Here is a 19,103-nt window from a genome sequence, read left to right as displayed (position 1 = left end):
TTTGTATCGGCGCTGGACATCCGGTTTTGCAAGATATTTAATGATCACAGAAGCCATAACATATTTTCCAAGTGATTGGAGATGGACGAGTAATTCATCTTTCAAATCCTCATCCTCAATCCGTGACTTAGTCCAGTTTCGGTCGCTCTTGCACATTGGTAGGTTCTCGCGGTCCTGGATGTAGGCCTTTGACCATTCCTGTACCTTTCTAGCCATGTATGTCCCCTTCCCAACAAACTGTGCTGTTTGCAATGCCGCAACAGACCATCCTGCGCCCTGTACATATGCATGGAGGAAATATTCCATCCTTGATAGGCGTCTTTCAAGAATTGAAGTGAGTCCAGTTACTTTTAGTCAATGTCCCTTATCATGAGGGGGATAAAGAAGGTTTTTGAGATCACATAGAGCCAGTTTTGCTGATTTGAGGCTTGGTGGAATACGTGCATCAATGGGATGCCATGGATAGATGTATTCCTTCTCTCCTGGACTGTCAGAGGCTAGACTTTCCCCCTCAAACATCTCGAAGCCCTCACTTGGTCCATACTCAATCTCATTGCACGTCTCAAAATCCCAATTTAACTTATTGCTATCAGAATCCAAGTCCGCATCTGGGTCTGAGTTTGAGTCCGAGTCTGAGTCTGAGTCTGAGTCTGAGCTCAAGTCTTCCTTGGGTATGTCCAGAGCTTCCTCAGACAACTGAATGTCTGATCTATATTCATGAGGTGAGACTGATACAAGAACTGTCGTGTCTACTGAAGGGCACTGGAAAAAGACATTAGTTTTCAGTACTCTGAATATTTGAGTATGTTTCACCTCTTTCTCCTTGTCTACTTGGACTGAAACCTTCCTTTTCTTTGCATAATGCCCGAGGTTTTCAAGGGCCAAATGCACCTTTGATGAACATTTGGGCATCCTGGTGCTGAAAAGGGTAGAAAGGACCTCCGGATGTCACTAACAGCATGTCCAGTGGCAAATTTAGACTCAGTGGAACTTTGATTAGCTTTGTAGACCAAATATTGAGTATCTTCTCTTGAAACATGACATGAATAAACAATCAGTGACAGATGATTTGTAGCTAGAGCTTTTCTCTACAACTTATCCGTCTCTGATTTTCCCAAACTGATCCTGTTACCTTTCCTATACACAATCAGTACTTTTGTCACGTTTTATCATGCTTTATCATGTGACGTTTGCTGAAAGTGCGCAAGGTCTACCTTACACGTCCAATGCCCATCACGCACTAATCACTTCCCGATGCTAACCCGCTCAACCTGACACTTTGACTAGCGGACCCGATGTTTCGGCCGCATCGGACCCAATATTTTCCCGCGCACTTGTCCTATCCGTATCCTGTTATGTCTTGCTAGCCCCACTAGGTGCGTAGTTGATTGTTTCACACATTACTCACGTTGTAGCCAGCGCTATTGAATGTTTTCCCATCATCCGCAGCACCTCGTGTTTATTTACATGTACTTCAGACCCGAAATCGTCGGCCGCTACTTTCGCCTACAGCTTCTGCATTTCTACGTACTTACATATATATATTGGACTGACTACAAGTATTTTGGAGGAGGCAAGTAGTAGGGAGCTGTTCCCCAATACTTAGTGGTCAAACCTGATATTCCATAGCTCTTAGTTGACATTGCAAATATTACCACTCTTTCTATCCGAAATACCCATCATTATTGTTAATCCACATACCGCTCGCTTTCCCGACACTCGTTATCGCCATTCCCGCTAACCCACTAAACCTGACCCTGAAACCCACTAACCCGAAACCCGAAAACATCGGACCCAAAGCTTTGGCATCAGACATTGTAGATATACCTTCGGACATTGTTTCTCGCACTCGGACTTTTGACCGTTTATTGTTTCACTAACTACAGACCATTCCATACAGCAAACCCCTCGGGTCAAACACACTTGTCTTATAAGTATAGCAGACTAGGCTGTGCATGACCACAACACTTTTTTATATTGCTGGCTACTTACTTCGTGTAGTGTCCAGCAATTGTTGTATCTCTACAGCGGGTTCAGTTTCGGACAAGGTTACTTGCAGGACAATGAATGTGCAAGGACAGGAAACTCATAGTGTTCTATGCTCCTTGACACAAGTATCAAAAAGGCCTATTTGCTGCCCAGCATGGGTCCGAGCGTCACACCGCCCATGACCCCACAAGCTTCATCATCCTCATCCATGTCAGATTCTACTTCATCAGCCAGGATGTCCGTGTGCATTAGTGAATGATTCAGAATAGCAGATAAGTTCTTCTTCATGCCAACCATCTTATCTCCTGTGAAACCAGCAAGGCTAAATGTTTGAAAAACATGGGCAAGGTTATGAGAATTGATTCGGATGTGGCACGTGGCAAATTCTTTGATGGGGTGGTACAATGTGTTGTTCTCAGCATTGAGGCATTGGAGAGTGGCTTCAAAGTGACAATTTTCAGCAACAATGGATGAGTGAAGGCGATGAAGCTCGATGTTACAATGATGGACCTCTTCATGAGCATGTTTGATGCGAAGTGACTGGCACATCAATTCATGCACTTCCGGACAGGTCCATTGATTTGTTCGTACATCTTGCCGCGTTTCACAGAGAAGTGTAAACTCATGAAGAAAGCCATAGTGAGAGACACGCAACCAGTCGAGACTCGGAGCAGGTGGAACAAGTGCAGATGCTGCTGCATTGTATTCCTTCACCTTGTTTTGAATTGCCTTGCAGCAAGTTTGGAGGGCTTTAGCAAGTATGAGTGCGCATGTGATAACCTGTAACATGGACATTGTAAGATAAGAAAGACATTGAAAAAAAAATACCAGTCTGTGAAAGGTTTAACTTGTGCAACTCGAAGAGTCGCAGCACAACAAGACACTGCAGCTCATCTAGAGCATGGTGATATTTCTGTGTAGCCATGTACCTCATAGGCTCAACATACTCACTGTCTGATGGCTCCCACCTCTGTGTAATGTCCATCTTCACCTCCATGGCAGTGATCTCTTGCAATATGGTATCCAGGCGCTCATTCGCGTGTCGTCGTTGAGTCTCCAGCTTGCATGTTCACTGACAGATTGGCGATATATGCAGGATCTGTTGATGTCACTGATGAAGTTGAGACAAATTGATAGTCGGTGGGAATGCCATCAAGGAATGATGCTGATGCATTCTGTGCTGCAGCCCTGGAAATGTAATGTTAGTTCATCAGATGTAAGAATTACCTTCACATACATTGCATTTTGGAGATTTTTCAACAACTCAATGTACGTCATCGCATGCACGTCCCACTCGGCTTCATTTCCAAGGGTTTCAAGGTACACTGACTGCTGCTTCTGCCATTCCTTGATATTGTCATCTGTAATGTCAAGGCACAGTTTGGCGTGCTCAAATGTGATAATTTCCTGTTCAATAATGTCGAGAGCTTGACGATAGTTGTTGTATAGCATGTTGCCAATATTCATGTACTTGTCTTCGTCCCACTGTTTGAAAAACATGTCAATATAGAAATGACGGTTGTAGGTGCTTGCATAACAAATAACGGGGGCGAGCTGGTTAGATGAGTCAAAAATTCTCTTTATCATGGAGAAGTCCTCAGTCCCATCCCTCAAATGATGTTTGGATGGTTTTTATCCTGACATGCATATACCCATGGAATGCATCAATACACAAGCGGCTGTTAGATTCATGAAACTTGGTAGCAAGGGAGGTTGACTTGACAGTGGTAGCAAGTTTGCATCCGACATCATAACTGATCAATAGTTCGGGGCTGAGGACTTCAAGCACCTTATTCACAATGGAGAGTGGATACTTAAAGCTAGATTAAAATCAACAGATGAAGCTTCCTTATGCAACGTGACATACAGTTCACCGCTGTGGACCATGTCAACAATCCACAGTATCATGCCATGATGGCATGCACATGCAAAGATCCCTGTTTCTTCAAATATTCCCCACATCTTTTTCTTGGCTTCAGCAGCAGCAGCCTTCCAATTTTCCGTGCACAGTCTTTCCATATTCTCACCAACTTGAAGTTGCAGGGCACATTGATCAGCTGGTGCTTGGGAGGACGGTGCTTCATCAGCAAACTGATTGACGTAGTCATGGGAAAGGAAGAAGTCTGAATCAAATGTGCGCATGTCACCGACATTGCAGCCACCCAGTGGCACCATTCGAGATAGAGAGTTGTTGCCATCAAAGACAATCATGTGCTGGTAGAGAAGCGGTGGTTCTCCTCAACCTACAAAAGTCTGAGGGTCTGATGAGTTAGCGATAGCAACATAGTACATACCTCAAATGAGCATGGTGGACAAGCATTCAAGACATGCCAGTTAGGTGAATTGTGACCAAGGGCTTCAGAAACTTGAAGCTCAACTTGACGGAGGACAATGTTATAGACATCAAAGGCTGCCTACCAGGCATGTTTGATATCTGCGGTGAATAAGGTATCTAAGTAGATAGAAGAAATTGTTAGCAAGTCTGTAGGTATGATTACAATGACGTACATTGTAAAGATCACACAGAACCTTCATAAAGGCCTCAGCACTAAATGATGGTTTTTGCAGGCGAATTCTGTAATACAGTTCCAGGGTGCGAAGTGAGATAGCAATGGAGGGAGACTCTGGAGTTGCTCCAATATAACTGTTCAGAACAAGTGCCTCAGAGACAGTCTTGACATTGGTGTGGCATTGGATGTGAGTTGTGTTGGACAGTGTATAAATATCAATGCATTCAATTTCAAAATCATAGCTTGAAGGTGAGGGTGACATTGATCGTGAGGGTGACGCTCATTGTGAGGGTGATGCCAATTGTGATGGTGGAGGTGCTGCATTATGTGGGGGAGACTGTGAAGGGTACTTCCAAGTTAGATAGGCTAGAGTCAAGTCTTTGATGATTGGTCCCCAGTTCTCTTGAAGGCGGGTAACATGCTGGCACCATGTTCGTCCATCTTTATACACTCTCCACCTATGAAATTCAACTATATGATGGTCAAGACTTGTTACAAGTTTTGAGTACTTACTAGCTTCCAACAATATCCTGAACTGCATGCACAAATGTGTCATTATCCTTCAATGTCTTTAGGATGGTCTCCCATTCAAGGTCTGGGTCCATAGCAGGATTTTCGACATCCATTGCAGTGGGCTAATCACGTTAGAATAGGTATGATGGAAAGAAAATTGTTGAAAACACTGTACCTGATGTATTGAGCTCATATCCATCCTGTCAACGAACACGCTCATTGACAAGGTCCTTCTGCTTGAGATTTCTGACACTGAGGGTACCGTGTTTTCGAGCATTTCCAATGACAAGAGTGACCAATCATGAAACATCTTTCTCCTTTGGCATAGTGTTGGATGGAGAGAAGACCGAAGCCAGTAAGAGGTGGTGCACGGACAGCGAGCGTGATGTTCAAGAACGAAGTTATGTAACATACATAGTCAACAAAGTCATGTGTACGTTTAAGTAAAAGACTTACAGTTAAAACATAGTGCCCACAAGAGCACAGGGCCCTGAGGATATTAGGAGTGTGATGGAAGAGATAAATAGCATCTGAATAAAAAAAATGTTGAAAAAACACAGTCCAGAACTGAGGGACTTACCTTGCTCATCGTGGTGAACAGCAAGCGCAGATGAGCGCACATCGTGGGAGCAGCCAAAAGCGTGGGGATCACATTGCTGACATAGCTGATAGTTACCATCGGCAGCCTCCAATAATAGCCTTCTTATGTTAGCAAGCATTTAGGGAATAAACTATTTATTTGTAGTATTACTGGCAGTGAGTGAGATAGCAAAGATCATATGCTAACTAGGATGCCATTCCCACCCCATTATGGCAATCTAATAAGCTCCAAATCATGTGAGGTTGAGGTGGACCAAACAAGTCCATATGATGACATCAACTATTAAGATAGGGCTCTTGCGCACAACCAACCAACCTGTGACGCCTTGTGATGCCATGTAGTGACTAGTGTAGAATGACTTAGAGGAAGTACTAAGCTTGTACTAAGTGGTTAGTACTATATATATTGTATTAACTGTGCAATGAAGTTACTTCTAATTAATGAACTAAAAGATAGTTATATGTGCTATGTAATAAATTATACAAAATGATAAGTGAATGATACTTTACAGTCCAGCTTTCTTGAGCTTAGTGAGAGTGGAGTGAGAGAGGACTCAATGATATTTACCAAAGTGCACACTTTGGCATTGAGAAGCCTGTGGTGCAGTAGTCTGAAGATATGAACATAGAGGTGACAGATTATCTTTTTTGTAGTGTTATCCCCTAATTGTCACACACAGAGATCTTAATTCCAAGCCCATAAGACTCATTTTTCTAATGGCACTCGCAATTCTCAATTTTTTGAAAATCCAGCCCCATAGAGTTATTCTAAATACAAATATAAAGAGGACTGCAGAATTTCTTTTGCCAAAAAGTCAAATTTATGATGGCCATTAGCTGTACACTCTAAAGTCACACAAAAGTCACTTGTGGTCATGTGATGTTGGTTGGTTGTACAAGAGCCCTATCTTATATATTTAGTTTTACCACATTGATAAACCTATGAACAAGCAAATACAATTCATTTTTTGCTCAGATTCAGACCTGTCATGATTTCATTGCTCCATGCTGGACCATGAGGCTTCTTGAAATCCTTGTGTCATGATCAATCAATTTGATTATTAACTGTAATTCAAACTCTTAACTATTATGTTTTGTGTTTCACCTATAGTAACTACACATGTTGTATCAGAGACTTTTGCCATGTATCACTTTTTGCCCATCAACTACCATCACCCACTGGCCAGTTCTCTGAGTTCAAAATAGATGTTTGATTTCACATTGATCTATAGCTATTACACTCCTATATTTGTCAGTGTTCCAAATTTGCCTCTTATTTACCTCCATTCAAGTTATCACTATATGTTACATGTGTATGCCTAAACAGTTTGATCTGTTCACATAATTCAGTTTTTACTCTCATTGTTATTCTCCTTCTATTGCTTTATGTGACCACTGCTGTCTCAATTATACCATCAATTAGCTGATTCAGTATTGAAGCAGTATTATTGTAATCATGCATCATGTCATGTAGTAAGTATGAATAATCACTGTTCAATTCAGTTTTCAGTTTTACAGATAGGCTAACAATCTACAGTTGCTATTACATTTTCTGCACAACACTAATCACCTACCTCAAGGAGGATATGATTTGTTGGTTTATGTAAATTTGTTAAAGTTGTAAGTACTACTTCTTGTGCTCACACTTACTCTACTCCCAGTAACCTCCACCTTCCCCTGCTCTATACTTTCAGCATTATATACAGCTGCTAGAAGACTAATATTTATTTTTTCCAATCAACTCAGTGACCAGTTAGATTTGGGGCCTCCAGCATCATATCATGAAGGAGTCACAAGAACTTATTTTTGCACTAGTGGTTAGTCCTTCAGCTAACATCATCTACTGGGTCACTAACCAATCAAGCAAGGTCTTATTATGATGATCCACTACAGGAATTTCTTGGTGTAACTGAATCATCAGACTACCCTTATGCACCAGGTATGTCACTACTAACTATTACATTCTCAGTCACTGACTTAAGATACAGTACTCCCAGGCCCTGGGTCATTGTCCAACTCCAGCAGACCATCTACCAGTGATACCAGTAACAGCATCCATCTACTTCTTCAATCACAGGAATTTGATGCCTTTTATTCCTTATTATTTCCTCAGTCACTCACAGGACCATCTCATCCTGAGAGATTCTAGCACAGTCGAATACTCTCCTCTATACCCTATTTCACACCTGAACCTAGAGTTACATATGATACATTATCAACTACCACCTTCTGCAGCAAATCACTTTAATACTTTATAGCCAGTGATAATGATTGTAGCTTCTGTCACCCTGCAACCTGCCAATAACTCTATTATTTCTATCATTGTCACCCTACACCCTGTTATTGTCTCCATCACCCACCCCTACTGTCCAGCAACCTCCAGCTCCTATTGAAATTAGTATCTCCCATGAGGTCCAGAAGCAAATCATAGATCATGCCAAATAAAAAATTACACAGTTTCTTCCTACATCATCTGCAATGGCCACTACTGATAATGAAAAGATCCAACTAGTTTCTTAAGCGATTTCAAAGTTAACCCCAGCTATCCCTGGTATAAACAATGAGTCTTCATGTATAGAGGTTGTCAAATTGATTTCACTGCAAACATTTTTTCATTTTCCTCCACCAAACATCCAAAAAACATTGATTAAGAAGACAGAAATTTTCCTTTTCCCTGTCGAAACATTGGAAAAAAGTCATACATGTTTTAATGATGTTCTGTGTATGAGACATGATGCAAAAATTGGTCATGTTCCTTCAAGGATACTGCTGTATTTTTGATGTATTGTCTTTGAAATAATAGCTGAAAATAATTTTAATTTTCTTCTTTGTATTTTTCAAATATATACAGAACATTTGAAAAACATAGTATATTTGAAAAACACAGAAAATAAAATTAACATTATTTTCAGCTGTTATTTTAAAGACAATACATTAAAAATACAGCAGTATCCTTGAAGGAACATGACCAATTTTTGCATCATGTCCTACACACAGAACATCATTGAAACATGAATTACTTTTTTCTAATGTTTCAACAGGAAAAAGGGAAATTTCTGTCTTCTTAATCAATGTTTTTTGGATGTTTGGTGGAGGAAAATGGGAAAATGCCTGCAGTGTTTCTAACTTGATTGATTTCTTAGTTACAGTATGCATGTCAGACAATCAATGCCAGCAGGTGACAGCTGCATGGACTGCCACCTTCAAGAAGCTCCTGAACATCATACAGACTTATCTTACTATCAGTTATACCATCTACCTACCAATTGACTCTAGTTTGACACCAAAACGATTCTGCTATCATGTTATTTCTGTGTTAATTGACAACATTCTTAACCCTTTTGCATTTATACACAAATACATTGTCGATGCTGTATGTCCAATTTTCTTTTCAGATTTTGTTAATTGATTTTGTTTTTTTAGAACAGAAATATAACAATATTGGATGGTGTCCTTGACCATCCCTTCATCCTCAATATTATTTTCTATATTGTATGGTGTAGAGACATTGGCCTTGCTGAGTTCATTGATGATCCACAGAAACAGCTTAATTACACTATTGCTGCTGCTAGTGCCATTACCGCCTCATCTGCCAGTCATCCTTCTGCTCACGCAGCTCAGTGGGAAGGATGCTTTCAATGGTATATCAGGAAAATGCAAAATTCATGTAGGCACATGCTACCCACAGCCACCTATGTAGACCATACCATCCTATATACACTTTGTAGGACATGTAGCCCTCATATATGCCAATGAAAGCCAAATAATTCAATAAGATAAATCACACACTATACTCTTTTCAATCTCAATCTCAATCCTCTGAGCTCTTGTCTATGCCACCTGTTGTTCAATGGTTTTTGCAAGGTAAGCCTCATATACCTGTACTACAACACTCACAAACTAGCTTTAGTACTCAAAAGCTGAAGTACTCAGACCAAGAAAATTTCCCACTGCTGGCAGTGAACTCACCATAAAATACTGCCAAGTAGTAAGGACTGCCATTATGCTGGCCATGTCTCACCAGCTTCTAACCTTAATTTTGTGATGTTCATTTCCAGTCTCCAGAGTGTGTCGAAGAGTCATATATCAAAAGGTGTGTCATTTTAGTACTATGGTGCCACTGCTAACCTTCTTGCAGGTCCAAATGAGAACTCAATAGGTGGATTCCCTTTATACTAATGCTCCTCCAAAATCTACATGGAAACAAGCAAAGGAGACCATGGAGGAGATGATGACATGGGTTAAACAGTTTGTAAAAGTAACAAATCTGAGTGGTCTTGCATATATTTTTTTTTATGAAGTATGATATTAGATAGGAGAATCACGTCAGAAGAATGAAACTATTGCTGAACACAAGTCAATTTTCATTCATGCATCAACAATTGTGAATCAGACCCAGATCAAACAAAGGGAGACTTCTATGGGCATCAAGGACACCTTTCTGGACTCATTCTTGAATCGCCTAGCTGAATCATACTGCAAAATCCAGGGTGGCAACAAGGCAAAACAGGAAGCGCTCAATAGAGTCAAAGAGACACTGCCTGAAAATGTCACAAGTCCTATGTGGCGAATCAAAGGTATCTCAACCATTTTCACAGTGTAGGATTGACTTCAATAACATCTCAGGTATTGATCCTTACACTGACACACCTGCGGAAATCCTCCACACAGTCCTTCTTATATTTGTCAAATACCTTTGACATGATGTTGTCTATGTGAGAATCAGAAAAGACAAATTGAAGCGTGAACTTTTAGAAACTCGCCTATCATCTGCTGATGTCTCAGGTCTTGGATTCAGCCATCTCGCTGGTCACACCCTTATTCAATATGCAGGATCTCTTGTTGGTCGTGATTTTCGTTCTATTGCACAAGTTGCACCTTTTGTGCTTCATGATTTGGTACCCACAGAATGCTATGATACTTGGGTTGTGTTATCAAACCTGATACCACTCATCTGGCAGCCTGAAATTGAAAACTCCACAGAACATTTAGTATGTATTAGCATACTTTTCAGTCTTATTTGCTGATATTCATATTATCTGATTATTATCATCTCAGTGCAATCTCACAACATTGATCAATAACTTCCTTGTGTGTACTGCCAGGTGGACTCCTCAATGGTTCAATAAGCCTAAATTTCATATTCTATCACATGTTGTTGACCACATTCAATAATTTGGACCAGCTGCTTTGTTTGCAATAGAGGCATTTGAGTCCTTCAATGCTGTCATCTGTGTGAAAAGTATCCATTCAAACCACTGTGCTCCTTCTCAGGATATCGCATGTTCTTTTGCCCATGGAAGTCAGATTTGTCATATTCTCTCAGAAGCGCAAATACTCATGCATGATAACAATATAAATGACATTCGCTCTGATTCTCCCAATCTTATCCAAGCCTCTAATCCCTCATCAGACAAGCTGCCAGATGCCATAAATGTCAAAGTTGTTGGAAAGGGTCCATTGTCACTTGTTCAATGGCCAAATATTATCACTGACTACCTTAGACTTGATGCACATGCTGACACTAAAAATACAGTAAAGTTCAATTTTATACGAGTTCCAACTTTGAGAAATACAATACTAAGGGTCAGTATCTTTAGGTCAATGCCTTCGTAAAAACCTACCACTCCAATCATACTTGACTACCGAGACAGGGAAATGCTTTCCAAATGCACTTTGATCACTTCCAAACAACACTCTTGAAGGACATAATTTCCATACTTGCAAGTCTGTGGTGCTTTTCAATGGAGATGTTTGTAAAATAGGAGACTGGATTCTTGCAGTGAATGGCACAGCAGAGCAGTCCCTGATTGTAGCATGTATTCAAGAAATTATTCAGCACCAAGGCTCGGATGCAGATAAGCTTCTGTGTCCAGATGCAATTCTTCTGGAACACGGAAGTGTTGGCGAACCGGCAGCATCCTACTCTATGCCTGCAGTCAGGACATATGGTGGTTTTTTACTCTTGTCATATACCAGATTCTACACCCCACTTCCACTATGATATCTTGTCCAAATCCTCATATATCCGGACATATCCATATGATTCCCACCCAATCCAGTTCACACATTCAATCTGTACTCCATCTGATTCTCATCTGATCCTCATCCATGTCCTATCTGAACCCCTAGCTTTTGGACCTTTGGATCTTGTTTGTGGTCCTATCCAAAACTATTCTTGTGCACCTGTGTATTACCCCATTTAGGATATACCTGTGTTTCCAGCTCTCGGTTATCTCTGCTTCCGCCTTGATAATGTATTCTATACAAGTTTCATCTCCAAGTTCATCATATCTATGTTCCATTGTACTTACTAATGTGTTTCCATATGCTACATACATAGCTTTGGACTATGCTTACTGATCTCCCGTTATGCTACCTACAGTATATAAACTTGTAGTACATCTCCTGCAGACCTCAGTCTGATCATTGCTTCTGCTTCTGCTTTTACTTTTGCTTTTACTTTTGTTTCTGTTTGCCCTATTACTTATTATCTTGTATCTTCCTTACCTCCTGTCTATATAACTCCGTTTCCATTCTTGTACTTGGGCTTTGGCCCTTGTAAGCCTCCAGCTCTGGGCTATGAGATTATTCCCTAGTCCAGAGCCTTGATCCTTGATCCAATTCCAGTCTTTGTTCCATTTCACCTCTGACTCTACCTATGGTAGTCTTATCCTGTTTGTTTCTATTCTGGATCTTGTCCGGAGTAGTCTATACTATCCTTACACAACCTCCGGACCTACTCCACTATAGTAGTTCACACTACCCCTTAGATCCATGGAGCTCTGCTCCTCCATCCATCCATCTGCTCGTCCGCTCGTCCAATCCTCCACTACTCCGCTCCTCCTACCTTCAGACCTATCCTATCATGTCCTCCAACTCCTGTGTATCTCCTTTCCCTCTGGAGCTTTGCCCTTATCCTGCCCTGGACTTTGTCCAGTGGTCAACTCCTCCATCCATTCTACTTAGAACTTATTCCAGTAGTCTTACTATTATTCCCCTCACTCCAAAAGTAGTTCCAGTGTGCTTTCCTATGCTCATCTGGAAGTCTGTTGGTGCTCTATTGAGCAATCCAGCCCAATAAATGGGGGTGTTGTAAAGAGTTGATTCTATGTGGGCGCTACAAAAGTGTTACCTTAAGACTCAGAGTGCGAGTGAGATGTTCGTCCCAAAGAGACTGCCTATAGAAATGCTCCTTAATATAAAGCAAGGGATATATTGTTGAGATCAAAGTAAGAGAAGGAAAGTTACCAAGAGTGCACTCGGTGTTCCGAGGATATGTCCGAAGTACCGAAGTACTTGTCCGAAGTGGTCCGAGGGTGGTCCGACACCTAGAAACGAAGGTCCGAGGTTGCGCGAGACGTCCGAAGAGCTTCCACTGAACAGCGAAGGTTCCGAGAGAAGTACGGCAGGTGTATCGAAGTATAAGACTTGCAAAGTATAACTAAGCAAAGACTATCGGGAGAACTCAGAGACAGCAAAGAGCGAAATGGCAGCGGTCAGGCCAAACAATCGTTCCAAATGAACAAAGATCGATTGCGCAAAGTACGACTATCCAAAAGTGACTCTACTAACTATGACTCGTAGCAGGGAAAGTGAAGTGAAGTGCGAGTAGCTAGCGAGGCAGATTATATCCTACAGCGTGAAGGTCCGGAAACTGCATAGGCGAAACCAGTAGTGAGATAAGACATCCGAAATGTAATAAGACTCAAGGCGAGCCGCTACAGAGATATACATGTAATAAGGCGCAAGGCGTGTTCGTTGTGTGTATAACCGACAGGCTGACAATGTATGTGCCCCTAGACATGATCAATAACAGATAACCAAGTGGAAAACACACCAGCGAAGTCAAACGGACACAGACGGGACATGGTACGGAGGATCAGAACTGTATACAGGCCTCGGAAATGGATGGACAACCTTCGGACGACTCGGATGAACGCACGGAACTCTCGGAAGGTAAATGGAGTGTCGAGGAATGTGTATGTGGAATACCTATGTGTTTGGCAAGATACGAGCCCAACACCAATCCGAGTGCTACAGTGTGCTTTGACCGTAACAGCTGTGATACATCACATTGGAGACCCTGATGACCTCATTCTCAACACTGCACGGATGCAAGATGCAAAGCACATGCAGGGCCTTCAGGTACCTATTCAGCCACCAGATATGAACCTCGCAATCCTTGAGGGTGCTGCGAGGGAGATTCGGACACACAATGACACCACTAGTGGAGCTTCCATGACATCTATAGCAGCAGCACATGGACCATGTGCTCAAGGCCAACAAGTTAACAGATCACTACAGCAACACTGGTCTGTATTACAAGTTCAGTAATGATTAGGAGTAGCTTTTCGCTTCTATATATCATCTGCTGCACCTACAAGTATGATCCAGTATCCAGGAGCAGATTCTTTATCATATCCCCTTCTACATAATATCATCTGCTGTATGTGCCCCTCTTAGTTGATTACTAATACTTGTCGCTAATATGTGGTGTCATCATTTGGTTGCAGGCAACATGATCCTTATTACAATAATGAAACTGAAATTATACCTCAAGGCCATTCTTGCTGCAGTGCTGACTACCACCAAACATCCTTATTACAACAATAAAATCAAAATTATATTACCTTCAGGCCATTCTTGCTGCAGGACTGACTATTACTATCACCAAACATCCTTATTACAACAATGAAATTATACCTTCAGGCTATCCTTGCTGCAGTGCCAACTACCACCAAACATCCTTATTATGATAACTAAACTGAAATTATACCTTAAGGCCATCCTTGCTGCAGCGCTGACTACCACCAAACATCCTTATTACAACAACAAATACCTTGAGGCCATCCTTGCTGCAGTGCCGACTACCACCAAACATGATCCTTATTACAACAAGGAAACCAAAAATATGCCTTGAGGTCATCATTAATCCTGCATGGAACCCACTATTGTAAGCTGTGTTTTCATATAAATGTGTCAATGAGCATCACATTTCATTAGTAGAGCACTTTCCAGTGACTCACCTTTGAGTCAGTCATTCATTTTCACTGTCACTCATCCCAGTCTACAAACATGTCCTTCGACTTCTCTACTCCACCTTCCGGTTCTCAGCCATGAGTGTTATCATCCTTCCATTTATCTGGTCCACTTGATGATTCCCAGCCAGGAAGTCCTTCAAATTCAAGCTTGCTAATGAGCCCTTCTGCCTAGTACCTATGCACTCCTGGATCTCCACCTTCAAGTTCATGTCAACCACAAATTGACCCAAATCTATTCACAAATGAATTGTCTGCCCTCTTTGTGGATGCCCTTGCCAACCAATTTGGCCTTAGCGATGCAGAACAGGACTTACGGAAAAACCTACATGGTTTTGCTAAGGTATGTCAATAGTTTGATTTTTCATCCACATGCTGACATTTTTTTGCATTGCAGCTTGGTCATGGATTGAGCAAATATGACCTTGCAACTAGAACTTATCTCCTTGGCAGTATATTCTGCATTCTTAAGGAACAGTGCATGATTGCTGCCTCTCACCAATCAACACAACAACTTCTCGCAGATTTGCAAATCCATCTTGAAACCACATTTTCACTTAGTCCTGAGCAACAAGTATCTTCTTGCACCATCATCTATAAAATATCTAAAGCATAAAGACGAACATACACATTGTGGCAGGTGATCTTATCTTTGATCCTAACAGGATCACGTTCATGACACTTCATTTTGATGTCGTGGTAAATCCTACCAGTGAGTTGTTAGATAGCACTGTATGCTTATTTTCTAATCCCACAGAATCATTTACATAAAGATCGCAAGGCCTTCAAACTCACAAACATCTATGGAAACCCAGCAAGGGAACATTTTCTGACCAGCTATACCAAAAATCAGTGTTCTAGCATCTGTAATTCATTTCGAAAGTTGGTATGCACAAGTGGTTGATATTTGTTTCGGTTCTCGACTGATTGCCTTGTTGCAGCTATGTGACAGTGTCATTGGCGATGACACAAGCACACTATCAGACTTTATTTATGACAGTTCGAATCATTTCCGTCGGGCAGGCAGGAACTCAGACCTTGGATATCCAATCCATGCCTGTTTGGCTATCTTGGTACAGTCTTTCTCCATTGTATGACCACTAAATTTCCTCACTGTTTCAAATTCCAGTGTCATTTTGTGTATGAAAATGCCTCATTTGCTTGACCAGGCAGAGGAAGAAGATGAGAGTCCCACAATACTGAGTACAGAAGATGCTGAAGACTCTCCTATCAGAGAACCACTGAAGAAGAAGCATAAGCATGGTCAAGGTGGGTACATCGTCAAAGGTAAGGACTTCTGGTCCAAAGTTGAAATGTGGTTTGAGGCACAACAGAAGCAGTGGGGAGAATGTTGGGGCACACCAGGCTAGACTGCATATGTTTGTCTGACTATCTGGCTGCACATCAAGCTGACCTAGCCTTAGATATATCAACCATACCATTGAACTTGACACCCATCACTACCAGAGGCCAGTCGTCCAAAATCCGTTCATGATTGATGTCATTGTTCCAGAGGCTTACAGGGCACACAGTGGGTCTTCTGACAGAAATGTCCTAAGTTGATGACTCAACATCAGACAAGGAATGATATTCAGGCTCTTAAGACAACTTAACTAGTACTGCACAAACCTAGGCATGAAGATCAACGCTAGATGGTGACCAGTACTGCGCAAACCTAGGCATGAAGATCAACGCTAGATGGCAAGCAGTATTGTGTGAATCTGGGCATGAAGATCAACATTACTTGGTGACCAGTATTGTGCAAATCTAGGCACGAAGATAAATGACATTCAATAATCAGTATTAAGCTGATCTGAGTGTGAGGACCAACTCTACTTAGTTCTGTTAAGCTAACATTTATGAGTGAAGGCTCCTCTGTGACTTACATCAATTCTATAACCATTAAATTTCTAGTACACAGCACATTGATCCTCATGTTCTGGAACAACTGGTAATCAGGTGTGTGTGAGGAATGATAGCTAGATGAGAAGGGGTGAAAGGGGAAGAAAGAGTGAAGTGGGGTAAAACTCAAATAGACCTCTGGACGCGAGTATAGATTTAGCCCAAGGGGATTGCTACTGAGAATGATTCCTCTAAGTAAAAATATGAGGGGAAATCTTGAAACTAATAAGAGTAACTGAGAATGGAAGGGGCGCACGAAGATGCGCTGACGTGATGTGAGCGTGAGTGAACCGCCAAAAGTACAATATGATGCACGACCGAGTGGCCGAAAATTTGATGAAGCACAAAGGCATGGGGGAGAACCGAAGAATATATAAGAAAGCTTAGCGTAATGTGGAAGCAATGTGACACAACAATGAGACAAGGGAAGCATTTAGACGATAGATGCGATGGACGGAGTGCGAACATTAGCGCTATCATTAGTGAAGCACACGATGTAGTTGGCCAAAGGTTTAGGTTCTTAGTCTGAGTGCAAACAGATGATAATTTCAATGGAGGGAAAAGAAGAGATACATGAAAATTTAAAGTACTAAATATATATGATAGCGCGCTAAGCACTGTTCAGAGCCGGGTAGGTAGCAATAATATGTAACAAGGGTCCATAATGCAAGTATCATGAACATAAGCAATATAGCTTCGGAGATATGGTCAGTCTAACATAAATGAGATAAGGTACGCACCAATGGACAAGTGGAGGACATGGATAGGACAGAGGAAGGATACACGACGGAGCAGAAGAGGAGCAGAAGCAAGCCGATGTGTGCATGTGAGCCGCGACCGTCGGCTGATGATAGAAAAGTTGCACGCCATGTTAGTGATAGCGCACACTGTGCGAGGACCTGAGGGACACTGCAAAAATAGCCTCTACGAGGCCACAAGGACTCCAAGTCCTACACAGGTTCCGATCACCCTCATCAGTGAACTGGTGAGGAAATTAGAAGGTCATATATAACAATATATAGCACATAATAACAAGCATTAGCATAATCCTGCTGTCGACCATCACATTGTCATATTTGACTTTGTAAAGGAAAGGAGACTTTCTGATTTTCTTATGCACATTTGGGATCGGGAAAAAACTCGTACATTTTTCAAACTCACACTGGACAGGAAGGTAGTGCAAAGCTAATAATTGGCACCATTAACTGGAAATGCTTGAAGACTGTCAATTTTATTGTAATTGTCCAAGTAAGAATGAAAGATAACATCCTTCCAGTAAATAATGATATTTCAGTAAGTGAGCCGGGATAATATGTGTTCACCAAGTGCATGACAATCAAATTATATCTTGCTTCACATATCCATATGACCTTCTGTATTTATTGAATAACCAAGAGTTTGTTCCCTTGGGACAATACCTCAAGAGGTCGTGGCCTTGTGTGAATGCTGCATCGTCACGATGTAGTTCATTAGCTCAGGACTTGATAGTAGTGGGTCATAGACCACCCCAGTGCATCACATACCATTTGATGGGCATAGCATATATTGTGTTACAGTTTGGGACAATCAAATGTGTTGGCGCGCTACAGGAAAAATTCTGTATGGATTCATTTTGGCCCTAGGTGCTTTAAGTTCTCAATCCTGCAACTATGTCATCATGAGGCAACAATTCATATATTCAACAAATTCTTCAAACTGCAAAGAAACATTATCAAAAACCTAATGAACCAACAAAAACTCAATGATCTCAAGTGTTGTCGGTGGGACTTTGAAGTTGAGACGTCATCCAATCATGTTCACTTGGTAGGTCCAACTGTTCCATTGTGTGATTAGCGCAATGATTAAAACTCACAGAGATGACCATGCTTGCACTACACTTCTTGGATTCACAAGACTCCACTGTCTACTTCAGAATTCTAATGTTTGTGTGGTAGATATCAATTGGGAATGTGTGTGAAAAAGCTTTACCTTTATGCAGCACATCGAGATATGTTCACAGGGTGGGCAATGATCGATTTGTATCGTGGTTCGGGTCTCTGAGCCATATTTTTTTGCTTTACTAAAGACTAGCAGAGGCACATTACTTGCGACTGCATCCTAAGAAGTCGTAGCTTTGCCTGAACACTATGGAGTTATCACTTAGTACCTTGACTCAGAACTTGGCAGCCAAGGGTCATACCACTACCATGGTACTTCACTCACCATTCAACAGCCTTCATGCAACACGTGCGACTGCGCTGTGAGAAATCCTGGCTTTGCCTGGACAGGCCACCTTCCTTGTGTATCTAATGGCTGACAGTGCTATACCACTCACAACTTTATTGTTATGCCATATCCCTCTTATGTAGTGCCCCAGATGAAGTCTCGGCTGTGCGTGTTCTATGTATCACTGCAGCAATGCACTTTAACTTCAAACTCGTCACCAGGGGCTCATGCATAACCTTGTTACCCATCTTGTCATTGGAAATCCCTCCTACATGGTGTCTCGTACATACAGGTGAAGTCGCAGCTGTGCACAGACCATGTATCACTGCAACAGTGCACTTCA

At 41.6% G+C, this 19,103-nt stretch overlaps 4 protein-coding genes across 4 annotated transcripts; 2 read left to right on the top strand and 2 right to left on the bottom strand.

The window, feature by feature from the left end:
- Nucleotides 1-354: 354 nt before the first annotated feature.
- On the bottom strand, nt 355-912 carry F5147DRAFT_647322 (uncharacterized protein; the record flags this gene model as incomplete). The annotated part of the gene is made up of 2 exons (XM_041433192.1): nt 355-762; nt 814-912. The coding sequence occupies 2 exons, from the start codon at nt 910-912 to the stop codon at nt 355-357; spliced, it is 507 nt and encodes a 168-aa protein (XP_041300319.1).
- A 1,215-nt stretch (nt 913-2,127) lies between these two features.
- Nucleotides 2,128-4,761, bottom strand: F5147DRAFT_741824 (uncharacterized protein; the record flags this gene model as incomplete). Its single annotated transcript, XM_041439507.1, is given in 9 exon segments — nt 2,128-2,529; nt 2,551-2,738; nt 2,818-3,043; nt 3,063-3,177; nt 3,227-3,565; nt 3,663-3,809; nt 3,857-4,203; nt 4,284-4,403; nt 4,498-4,761. 9 exon segments carry the CDS (start codon nt 4,759-4,761, stop codon nt 2,128-2,130), a joined length of 2,148 nt encoding a protein of 715 aa, XP_041300318.1.
- Nucleotides 4,762-9,927: 5,166 nt separating this feature from the next.
- On the top strand, nt 9,928-10,215 carry F5147DRAFT_563247 (uncharacterized protein; the record flags this gene model as incomplete). The annotated part of the gene is made up of 1 exon (XM_041430658.1): nt 9,928-10,215. A coding segment is annotated over one exon (288 nt), but the record flags the coding sequence as incomplete, so codon positions are not given.
- A 4,279-nt stretch (nt 10,216-14,494) lies between these two features.
- F5147DRAFT_647319 (uncharacterized protein) lies at nt 14,495-16,023 on the top strand (the record flags this gene model as incomplete). Its single annotated transcript, XM_041433191.1, has 7 exons — nt 14,495-14,568; nt 14,861-14,996; nt 15,051-15,105; nt 15,294-15,365; nt 15,427-15,539; nt 15,595-15,726; nt 15,823-16,023. The coding sequence occupies 7 exons, from the start codon at nt 14,495-14,497 to the stop codon at nt 16,021-16,023; spliced, it is 783 nt and encodes a 260-aa protein (XP_041300316.1).
- Nucleotides 16,024-19,103: the final 3,080 nt, after the last annotated feature.

Source organism: Suillus discolor, assembly GCF_016758755.1.
Source record: "Suillus discolor strain FC423 chromosome Unknown F5147scaffold_1, whole genome shotgun sequence".
Lineage (NCBI taxonomy): Eukaryota > Fungi > Basidiomycota > Agaricomycetes > Boletales > Suillaceae > Suillus > Suillus discolor.
Note: the sequence above shows the minus strand (reverse complement) of the source record. Positions and strands in the feature narration are given on the sequence as shown.